The sequence below is a fragment of the Symphalangus syndactylus genome, chromosome 24, assembly GCF_028878055.3.
Source record: "Symphalangus syndactylus isolate Jambi chromosome 24, NHGRI_mSymSyn1-v2.1_pri, whole genome shotgun sequence".
NCBI classification, from domain to species: domain Eukaryota; kingdom Metazoa; phylum Chordata; class Mammalia; order Primates; family Hylobatidae; genus Symphalangus; species Symphalangus syndactylus.
Genome location: NC_072446.2, coordinates 16,110,037 through 16,121,367, shown reverse-complemented (window position 1 = coordinate 16,121,367; position 11,331 = coordinate 16,110,037). Strand labels below are relative to the sequence as shown.

General features: G+C 43.8%; 1 protein-coding gene across 4 annotated transcripts in view; it reads left to right on the top strand.

The window, feature by feature from the left end:
• Positions 1-7,994: 7,994 nt before the first annotated feature.
• Positions 7,995-11,331, top strand: part of CASS4 (Cas scaffold protein family member 4) — a 48,384-nt gene continuing 45,047 nt past the window's right edge. The window contains exon 1 of one of the 4 annotated variants that reach the window (XM_055266727.2): positions 7,995-8,519. In XM_055266727.2, the coding sequence (XP_055122702.2) occupies positions 8,484-8,519 (36 nt within the window). In that variant the 5' untranslated portion in view covers positions 7,995-8,483. The remainder of the gene's footprint in view (positions 8,520-11,331) is intronic. The other 3 variants (XM_063634002.1, XM_055266728.2, XM_055266730.2) reach the window with 3 other exon arrangements.

The window sequence follows — 11,331 nt, the reverse complement described above, 5'->3', positions numbered from 1 at the left end:
CTTTATTGTTATATATTTTTCACTTCTATAAAAATTAATGGCCAGTTTTTCCTGACAATTTATAGGAACAGTATCTTTCAACATACTCCCTACATTATCCTTCAATATCTGCAATACTTGTCTTTATTAAGTGTATTTCTGGTAAGATTATGATTTGATGAGAAACAATTGAAAAGATATCCGATCTAATTAAATTAGGTCAACCTGCTATTGCTGTCAGGTGTTGCCTGTCTTCACGAATGATTAGTATTGATTGACCTCTTAAGTGGTTTTAAGTCTTCAGTTCTCTTCAGCATGAACTAACTTCTCATGGAGGCACATAGTAACTGCATTCTCGGAAGATTTATGCAGTTAACCAATTGATACAAGTTTTCTTTTTCTTGAATTTTTTTTTTAATTGAGACAGAGTCTTGCTCTGTCGTCCAGGTTGGAGTGCAGTGGCGTGATCTCAGCTCACTGCAAGCTCCGCCTCGTGGTTTCACACCATTTTCCTGCCTCAGCCTCCCTAGTAGCTGGGACTACAGGCGCCTGCCACCATGCCCAGCTAATTTTTTTTTTTTTTTTTTTTTTTTTTTTTTTTTTTTTTTTGTATTTTTAGTAGAGCCAGGGTTTCACCGTGTTAGCCAGGATGGTCTCGATCTCCTGACCTTGTGATCCGCCCGCCTCAGCAGTGTTGGGATTACAGGCGTGAGCCACCACACCCAGCCTTCTTGAAAGTTTTTAGAACATGCCAGTACTTCTCTGGATTCAGCACTAGCAGAGTCAGATAACTCTGAACTCCCCTTGTACAAACATAAACTTTGCTTTATATTTATCCCAAAAAACAAATACCTTATGATCTATGTAGGAGTACCTAGAAATATAATCTGGGATCATTTGATAAAAATAGTAAATAGATTGAAGTAAAAGTGATTGCTTTATATTATAGGAAGTTTTGTTTTGTTTTGTTTGTTTTGTTTTTGAGACGGAGTTTCGCTCTTGTCCCCCAGGCTGTAGTGCAATGGCGCGATCTTGGCTCACCGCAACCTCCGCCACCTGGGTTCAAGCGATTCTCCTGCCTCAGGCTCCCGAGTAACTAGGATTACAGGCATGCGCCACCATGCCTGGCTAATTTTGTATTTTTTTTAGTAGAGATGGGGTTTCTCCACGTTGGTCAGGCTGGTCTCGAACTCCAACCTCAGGTAATCCGCCCGCCTCAGCCTCCCAAAGTGCTAGGATTACAGGCGTGAGCCACCATGCACGGCCCCGTTATAGGAAGTTATTGAAGTTATTGAATAAACATTCTGCTTTAGTCATCCTTGAGGATCGTTTTAACCCCTTGATCTGTAAGATTGTCTTAAGCATCTTAACATGTTACATCATAGGGTTTTAGCTCAGATTTCCAAAGAGCCATATTTTTTGGTCCATAGTGAGTGTAAATTTCCAGTTGTACTTTGCATTCTGATTCTTTGATATTTGAACTTGGCCATCTGTGGGTGCTACTCTTGTAAGACTAAAAGGCACCTACTAAATACGAACAAGGATAACCAGTATTACCAAAAACATTACCAACCAAACCCCCCCAGTTCTTTTTTCAGACTTTCCTTTTGCTTTCAAACTATTAAACTGAAAAGCAGAGATTTAATGTTTCCCTATTATTCTGCTTTGACTCACATACTAAAATGACCACACGGCACTCCATTGGATCTTTTCAGTTGTTCATGAATTAAAATAATGCCTATGTTTTACAGTTTTTGGAGTAGTCTCAGCAATGGATCTGTAGTTTCAGGACCTGTATTTAAAAGATCAAGATACTTTTATGTCTTTCAGAAGTAGCTATTTTTTTGGTTTTTGTGGGTTTGTTTTTCATGTTTGTTTGGTTGGCTTTTGGTTTTTTTCCTTTTTAAAGGTCACAATGTTGTGAGCCTGGTGTAAATGCCAGGAATATTATATGGACTTAGTATCTGTATCTTGTTAATTGTACCACACAACACTCTGCCATTCAAATAATGAATAATATCTGGTCAGGATACGAACTTACACCCTCTGTGTTTTTGTTTTTTTTTTTAAAGATACGTGATTTCTGAAATAAACTTTGTATACAATGATAAGCTAGTTTATTTTTTTTGGAACTTACTTTGAACATTTCCCACATTTGAACATCTGTTCTCAAACAGCAGTTATGACTTTGATACTGTTCACACTTTCTTTAGTGCTTTGTTACAGAAGTCAGGTTTTGATAGCTGGATCACCTTTAGCTCTTTATCTTTGCTCCTCTGCTCTCTATGAATTTTTCTTTTTTTGAAACGAATTCTCACCCTGCCGCCCAGGCTGGAGTGCAATGGTGCGATCTCGTTTCACCGCAACCTCTGCCTCCTGGGTTCAAGCAATTCTCCTGCCTTAGCCTCCTGAGTAGCTGGGATTATAGGCGCATGCCACCATGCCTGGCTAATTTTTTGTATCTTTAGGAGAGACAGGGTTTCGCCATGTTGGCCAGGCTGGTCTTGAACTCCTGACCTTCTGATCTGCCCGCCTTGGCCTCCCAAAGTGCTGGGATTACAGACGTGAGCCACTGTGCCCGGCCGCTCTCTATGAAGTTAAAGAACTTGAGTATAATTCAGTTTTTTGGCTTATTCAGAGAACGCTATCTCTGCTTACGCTTTGGTTTTCCTTAGGAAGAGCAATGTGAGAGAGTCCAGCCTCAGCTCTGTTACCGACTTGGTAAGTAATAGGGCAAGTCATTTTTCTGGGATACAGCTTCCTTTTCTGTGATTAAAGGGCTTAATGAAAATAATCTCCAACATGCACTTCAACCTGTAAAGCTCTTTGTTTTCGCGCCTGATAATACAAACAGACTTCAGGGAGGGAGGAAGCCATTGTTCCTAAGCGGGAGACATCTGTTTCTAAAAAGGTAGCAAACCAGATATTTCGAGAGCCCTTTCAATTCAAACCTGGATAGAACTTTTTTTTAATCTCTAATAGATAGCTGAGATAGCAAGAAAAAAGGAATTCCTGAGAGGCAGAACAAAGCACAAATCCAGAGGATTCACAGTCCTGGAGCACTGAGTAGGTCAGTTCCTGTAACCTACTCATCTCTGAGCAGAAGTCAAAGCTCTGAGTCTTCATGGAGGAGGAACTTTGGTCAAGACCCAGAAAGCCTGGAACCCCAAAGGTGCCCCCTTCAGTAGAAGGATGAACTTGACAAAAACCTGCCTCAGAGAAAGACGAGGAATCTGCCTGCTTGGCGCGCTGGCTCGGGGGTTTTCGGAGAGGGGGTGTCTGGTGTTGGCACAAGGGAGGGTCCCCTGAGAATTCGGTCCACATGCTGTTCCTCATGCAGGTTTGGAACAATTTACACTGCCTGTACTGCTCAGAGAAAATGGGGATCTTAAAACAGTCTCCAACTGATGGTGGCCACAAGTATCTGGCAGAGGCCAGCACAAATTTTCTGTGCAAGAACACATCTTAACCCCAGTCCTCTCTGTATCCCAGATAAACGTCTGAGGATCATGAACTCACAGTCAGGTATGTGAGGAAACAAGCCACCCTGATGAGAATCAGCAAAAATAACAGAATCAGACTTGCAAGGACCTAGCAGAATTACCAGACATAGATTATATTCAGAGCTAAAATGGGACCAAGGGGCCAGGCGTGGTGGCTCATGCCTGGAATTCCACACTTTGGGAGGCCAAGGCTGTGAGATGGCTTGAGGTCAGGAGTTCGAGACCAGCCTGGGCAATAGGGCAAAACCTCATCTCTACCAAAAATACAAAAATATTAGCCAGGTGTAGTGGCGCACACCTGTAGTCCCAGCTACTCAGGAAGCTGAGGCATGAGAATCACTTGAGCCAGGGAGACGGAGGTTGCAGTGAGCCAGGATCAAGCCACTGCACTCCAGCCTGGGCAACAGAGCGAGCCTCTATATCAAAATAAAATGGGACCAAGGATTACAAAACTTGCACAAGGCCAGGTGCTGTGGCTCACACCTGTAATCTCAGCAATTTGGGAGGCTGAGACCGGCGGATCACCTGAGGCCAGGAGTTCAAAACCAGCCTGACCAACATGGAGAAACCCCATCTCTACTAAAAATACAAAAACATTAGCTGGATGTGGTGGCACATGCCTGTAATCCCAGCTACTCGGGAGGCTGAGGCAGGAGCATCACTTGAACCCGGGAGGCGGAGGTTGCGGTGAGCCGAGATCACACCATTGCACTCCAGCCTGGGCAACAAGAGCGAGACTCCATCTCAAAAAAAAAAACTTGCACAAGGGACTGGGCAGGTGTGAGTTAAAGAATAAAACTTGTGGGCCGGGCGCGGTGGCTCACGCTTGTTATCCCAGCACTTTGAGAGGCCGAGGCGGGCGGATCACGAGGTCAGGAGATCGAGACCTGTTGAAACTCCGTCTCTAATAAAAATACAAAAAAATTAGCCGGGCGTGGTGGCGGGCCCCTGTAGTCCCAGCTACTCGGAGAGGCTGAGGCAGGAGAATGGCGTGAACCCGGGAGGCGAAGCTTGCAGTGAGCCGAGATTGCGCCACTGCACTCCAGCCTGGGTGACAGAGCGAGACTCCATCTCAAAAAAAAAAAAAAAAAAGAATAAAACTTGTGGAAAACCACCCTATTGGAATGTTTCTCTAGCTTTCATCGTGAATTGCTTTGGCCTTTCCCTGGAGCTCTGACTGTTGGCCTTCCTGCTCCCTGACTGGGTATTTGACTCTGTGAAGCCTCTTTCACAGGCGTCTTTTGGCCAAGCGACTCCTCGCCGCTCTCTGCTCCCCAGTAACGACCGCTTGCCTGGGGCATCATTTTCCCTCTGGCTTTTTCTTGCTCTCCCGCCAGCACTCAGCCTTTCCCTCCAGCTTCCTGTCCCCACTCTGTCCCCGGAGCATTTCCTTTGCATCCTTGTTTTCAATTCTTGCCCTAATTCCTTTTCCCTCCCAACCTGGGGGTCAAAACCTGGGTGATAAAACTAATCACTAATAACTAGAGTGGCTGCAGATTCCCCAGCCCTCCCAGTATTATCCTTGCACCAGAATATTTGGTGAATTTGTAGGCAATTCATGAAATTCTTTTTTTTTTTTTTTTCTTTAAGACAGTCTAACTCTGTCGCCCAGGCTGGAGTGCTGTGGTGTGATCTCCGCTCACTGCAGCCTCCACCTCCCGGGTTCAAACGATTCTTGTGCCTCAGCCTCCCAAGTAGCTGGGATTATAGGCATGCACCACCACGCTCGGCTAATTTTTGTATTTTTTGTAGAGACGGGGCTTCACCATGTTAGCCAGGCCTGGTCTCAAGTGATCTGCCCGCCTCAGCCTCCTAAAGTTCTGGGATTACAGACCTGAGCTATCTTGCCCAGCCAATTCACGAAATTCTTCTTTGACCGAAAGAACTGTTTTTATGAATAATCTTCATGAGATTACAGCCTGAAACTTCCCGCCGTGCCTTTAATGTTTTGAACATTGTAAGTCTGGTGTTCAGCTGTCCTTTATAATTCAAATATCGAGTGCCCAGTGTTTCACTACTACCAGTCAGGGAGCTTGATAGTCACATGAAAATAACATAAAAGCATACAGAAAAACATGCAAAAGCAATTTTCCTCCCTGTGCATGTATAAGGCACTATAGAAGTGAATTGGTCAGACTCACTTGTCTCAGAAAAGAAAATGTAGTCCAAAATACTGTTCTTGATCGCACATTTGCCAAGGGCATTAAGATTACCTCACTAGAGTCCTCCTGATGTGGTTCCCTTGAACTCCAGCTGTTTCAGCCTTCTGACAACCGGATATTATGCAAGCACCCAGTTTCCTAGAATAATAGTTCTTGCAATGTTTGTCCACATTAAAGACTCATTTGCCTTAAAATACTAATGGATTGCAGCAAAATGTCTAAGGCGGTTTCTCACACCTTTCATTCAGAAAAACCGTAGAGGGCTCAAATAACAGACCGAGAGGTCAAGTTCCTTATTCACAAAATATCAAACTAGGTATGTAGGAGCTAGTTGATATAATTTCAGGGCCAAAGCCTATTACTTTTGTGTCTTACTTTTATTTTCTAGTTCAGGTTATTTTCCCTAGAAAAAAAAAACATGCAAATTATAGCATTCTGATCTGTATTACAAGCTTAAGGGTAGGCTCTTCAGTATGGGGAAGAATCACTGCCGGGAGTTTGCCAAATTGATGGAAACCATCTGAACTTGAGTTACTGTGGAGTCTTTTCTAAGAGACTTGAATTCAGATTCTGGGTCTGTTACTTTACTATGTGACCTTGGGCAAGTTTATCCATCCTTCCTTTTTATTACAGAGAATTTCAGACATAAACAAAAGTCAACAATACAGCAGAAACAGTGGTTTCCAGGGGCTGGGGGAAGAGGGGAATAACAAGTAACTGCTAATGGGGTAAATGTCCAGGAATTGAAAGAGGATTACTTTTTGAAATGGTGGTTGCACAACTCCGAATGTACCAAAAACCACTGAATTGTATACTTTAAAAAGGTGCATTGGCCAGGTGCGGTGGCTCACGCCTATAATCCCAGCACTTTGGGAGGCTAAGGCAGGTGGATCACGAAGTCAGGAGATCGAGACCATCCTGGCCAACATGGTGAAACCCTGTCTCTACTCAAATACAAAAAAATTAGCCGGGCATGGTGGCACGCACCTATAATCCCAGCTACTTGGGAGGCTGAGGCAGGAGAATCGCTTGAAAGCTGGAGGCAGAGGTTGCAATCAGCCAAGATTACACCACTGCACTCCAGCCTGGTGACAGAGCAAGACTCCGTCTCAAAAAAAATAAATAAATAAAGGTGAATTTTCTGGTACCTGAATTCTATCTTAATGTAATATTAATATATTAATTATTATTAATATAATTTATATCTTAATATCTCTATGGATCTCCTCCTTGAACCAAACTGTTCATTCTGTGGGGTCATTGTTCCCTCCCTGTTGTCTGCTATCACCTGCAGCATGTCAATTACTTGGCCCTGGAAGTTAATTTCTAACAGTGATAACATTTAAAAATGTGGACTGTCTTGGCCAGAAATCGGTCAGCTACTTCAGTGGGTAAATACGTCCTGATGCCCAGACTTGTGGGGACGACACATGGGACAACCACAGGACAAGACGCTAAGTGCTGTCTGTTGAACTTGTCTCAGAGGCGTGGTAAAAGAAAAGAAGAAAATTTAAAAATAAAAAATAAAAAAATGCTGTCTGACAAGAAGAGAGTGGTGAGCGGAGACACAGCTGGCTGGGGATGGAACTTGAGCCTGGCTTGGAAGAATGGGCACCATTTTGTCTAAATAAAAATGCAGGCCGGGGCCAGGCGTGGTGGCTCACGCCTGTAATCCCAGCATTTTGAGAGGCTGAGGTGGGTGGATCACTTGAGGTCAGGAGTTTGAGACCAGCCTGGCCAACATGGTGAAGTCCTGTCTCTACTGAAAATACAAAAATTATCCAGGCGTGGTGGCGGGTGCCTGTAATCCCAGCTGCTCTGGAGGCTGAGGCAGGAGAATCACTTGAACCCAGGAGGTGGAGGTTGCAGTGAGCCGAGATTGCACCACTGTGCTCCCGCCTAAGTGACAGAGAAAGACTCCGTCTCAAAAAAAAAAAAAAAAAATGCAGACTTATTTCGCACAGTGTCTGCTATGCTGTAGGTCCTCTCTAGAGATTGGATCTGAATTTAGGAAAAGTAGAAAGAGTTGGCAAGTGATGATAAACTGCATGAGCTAGCAAGGGTTTCAAGTACAGCACACACGATAAGTTTATTTGATTTAAGAGAGAGAATACAGGTGTGGGGCTCGGCATAGCCCTCAGTGCAGAGCCAGTACCCAGAAGATGTTATTCATTAGGTACCGTGAGCAAAGACCAGGAGGTGAGCATGGGGTTCCGAGCAGGGAGAATGCACAACTGACAGGGTGGGTAGAGTGGAGACTGTGTCCTTTAAGGCAGCCTGCTTGACTGCTTTTATCCTGGCTGTCATAAGGCAAGTTTTAGGGAGCAGGAAGGAAGAAATGCTGACCGCCATCAGAAATTTGGCCTAGTGGCCTCTCATCAGGGAAATGAGCTTGGTCTGCTCGGTGGGAGTTGTTCCACAGAGTTCAAAGGACAAGAATGCTGTGTGTTCATACACTGAGCTCTTCAAAGTAGGAACTTCGCCCTATAAAGCAGAAGAGTGGTGTTTTTTTTCTTCTTCTTCTTTTGTGGTTTCACATAGCAGATGAGTGACAGTCTCTACTTAGAGACAAAGTGAGACGTCAGGCATTGAGGCGTGAGTGTGGCTTGTATTTCTGGTCCTCCCCTCCTTCACTGCTTTCATTTTACTCTTATCGTGCTTTCCAGAAAGTTTGCCTGCTGGGAGAGTCTTTTTGATGGTTTCCCATGTGTGGTCAGATAGCTCCATAGAATTGAGTTTCTGAGAACCAGCCAGCAGCATGCAGTGACATTGCACAATCTGCCTCTGAAGCTGGAGATATTAGCTGTAGAGCTCAGGGGAGCTGCTCCACATCACCGACATGAAGGGAACAGGCGGCGTGGACGGTGCGCCCAAGGTGAGTGATGTGGGGCTGTTTGAATGGGCTCTGGCGGGGAACAGACGGCGTGGACTGTGCGCCCAAGGTGAGTGATGTGGGGCTGTTTGAATGGGCTCTGGCGGGGAACAAGCTGTGATGATTAAGGGTGTTGAGCAGCTTTAGTTGTGACTTTCTAATAAAGGCAAAGGTTGAATACCAGTGACGTGTGAGTTGGAGAAGGGAAAATTTAGCGTAAGTTTAAGTATGGGAAATAGATGTGCTGTAAAGCTCCTTACCAGTTTGCATCCAAGATGGGTGAAAATGACTTTGTAGTAGAAATCAGCTTACTTGGTTGACAGCACCGTCCATCATTTTGTGTCCAGCAAACTTCTGAAGCAAGATGTGAGTCTGCCTCAGCCCCCGCTAATTCCTTCTTTCTCTGGACGCCAGAGACGCTCAGTGCCGCTCTAACTGTCCTATTTGGTTTCTGTGCTCACCTCCCAACAGCAGAGCCCAGACCCTTGCCTGCAGCCTCCCGTGCTGAGCCCACAGTGGGCACTTACATGTTATTTTCACGTTAACTTGTGCATTATGTGAGCAAAGCTGGAGCTTTCAGACAGACTTCACGCCTGTCATGAATCAAAAAAGATTCACTATTTAGAAAGGTGAAAGAAGCCAGGCACGGTGGCACATACCTGTACTCGCAGCTACCGGAGAGGCTGAGGTGAGAAGATTCATTCAGCCCAGAAGTTTGAGTCCAGCCTGGGCAACATAGTGAGACCCCATCTTTAAAAAGTTAAAATGGCTACCATATTAAAAAAATTTACCCAGACATAAAGAAAGTGAAGCTCAAGGTTGTATTTTCATCTTGCTATGCCCTTTTTAAATTTTAAGTAGAACAGGAAAAAAGAAATGAAACAAGCAGTAAATGGGGAGCTTGCTTATAAAAATCAATGCTTATTTTTCATTATAATAAAAGTGACTAGTGTGGCTGGGTGCAGTGGCTCATACCTGTAATCCCAGCACTTTGGGAGGCCAAGACAGATGGATCACTTGAGGCAAGAAGTTTGAGACCACCCTGATCAACATGAAAAAACCCCATCTCTACCAAAAATACAACAATTAGCTGAGCGTGGTGGCGCATGCCTGTGATCCCGGCTACTCAGGAGGCTGAGGCACAAGAATCGCTTCAGCCTGGGAGGCAGAGGTTGCAGTGAGCTGAGATTATACCACTGCACTCTGGCCTGGGTGACAGAGCAAGACTCTGTCTCTAAAAAATAAAAAATAAAGAAAAAAATTGTAAAAGTCACTAGTGGAATTTGTGACTGAGTAACCCATGATAGTCTCTCTTGTATAGATTATATGTAAATATCTTAGCTACCCTAGAATTTTGTCCCCAACTACTTACTTTGAAAAATTTCAAACCATTGGAAAAAATATGGGGGGCTCGGGGATTATTCAGTAAATCCCTGCATATCCTTCACCTAGATGGTTGGTTTCTGGTACTTTGTGTCATATTTGTGTGCATTTATTTGTGTATATTTAGACACTGGAACACACTTTGTTTTTATTGTTGTTGTTAAACTCTTTGAAAATAAATGGCCAATACAATGACGCTCCACCCCTAAACTTCATTGTGTGTCTCCAAAGAACAAGGACATTCATCTACAGAACGTAGAAGAATATCTACATATCATCATACCCAAGAACATTTCATATTTATTTAATAATGCCATTCTACTATTCAGTCCAATTCACGTTGATTTAATAATGCCATTCTACTATTCAGTCCACATTCACATTTTCCAAAATTATCCTTTTTAGCTTTTCTGGCTGTTGTTGTTTGTGTGTGTGTGTGTGTGTCTTTCTGATCCAGGTGTTGTTTGTCAATTCTCAGTTCTTAATCTAGAACAATCTACTACCTTTTTCTCTTTCATAACATTGACCTTTTTTCTAAATAGCCTAGATTTTTTTATGATTTAAACTTCTTTTTATGTACTGCTTATTCTGCCTAAATAATTTATATAGCACTTTACAATTGGGTGGGGTTTTGTTATTTAAAAAAAATATTTTTAGCAATGGGGGTATCACTCTGTTGTCCAAGCTGGACTCAAATTCCTGAACTCAGGTGATTCTTCTGCCTCAGCCTCCCAAGTACAGACTACAGTTGCACACCACCGAGCCCCACTGCAATTTGTAAATAACATGCATGTTTGCATAGAACATGTAATTGATATTCCCAGCATCCCCATGAAATTCTGCTATTAATATTATACAGATAGGCCAGGAGCGGTGGCTCATGCCTGTAATCCCACCACTTTTGGAGGCTGAAGCGGGTGGATCACCTGAGGTCAGGGGATTAGCCTGGCCAAAATGGTGAAACCCCATCTCTAGTAAAAATACAAAAAAATTAGCTGGGCATAGTGGTGCATGCCTGTATTCCCAGCTACTCGGGAGGCTGAGGCAGGAGAATTGCTTGAACCCAGGAGGTGGAGGTTGCAGTGAGCCAACATTGTGCCATTGCACTCCAGCCTGGGCAACAAGAGTGAAACGCCATCTCAAAAAAAAAAAAAAATATATATATATATATATATAAAAAATAGTAGCCAACCCTTACCAATTGTCTACATGTGAGGCCCCGTGCTGAGTGCTCTACTTGCATTTTCTCATTATTACATCCTCACAACATCCTCATGAAGCAGAGGTATTATTCTCCTGTCACAGACAAGGAAATGAGGCCTTGCTGACTTGCCCAAGGCCGTACAGCTAGTAGGTGGCAGTGCCAGGAATCAACCCCAGGCAGACTAAGCTCAGAGCTCCATTCTTACCTCATTATATTCTCTCCCTTGGA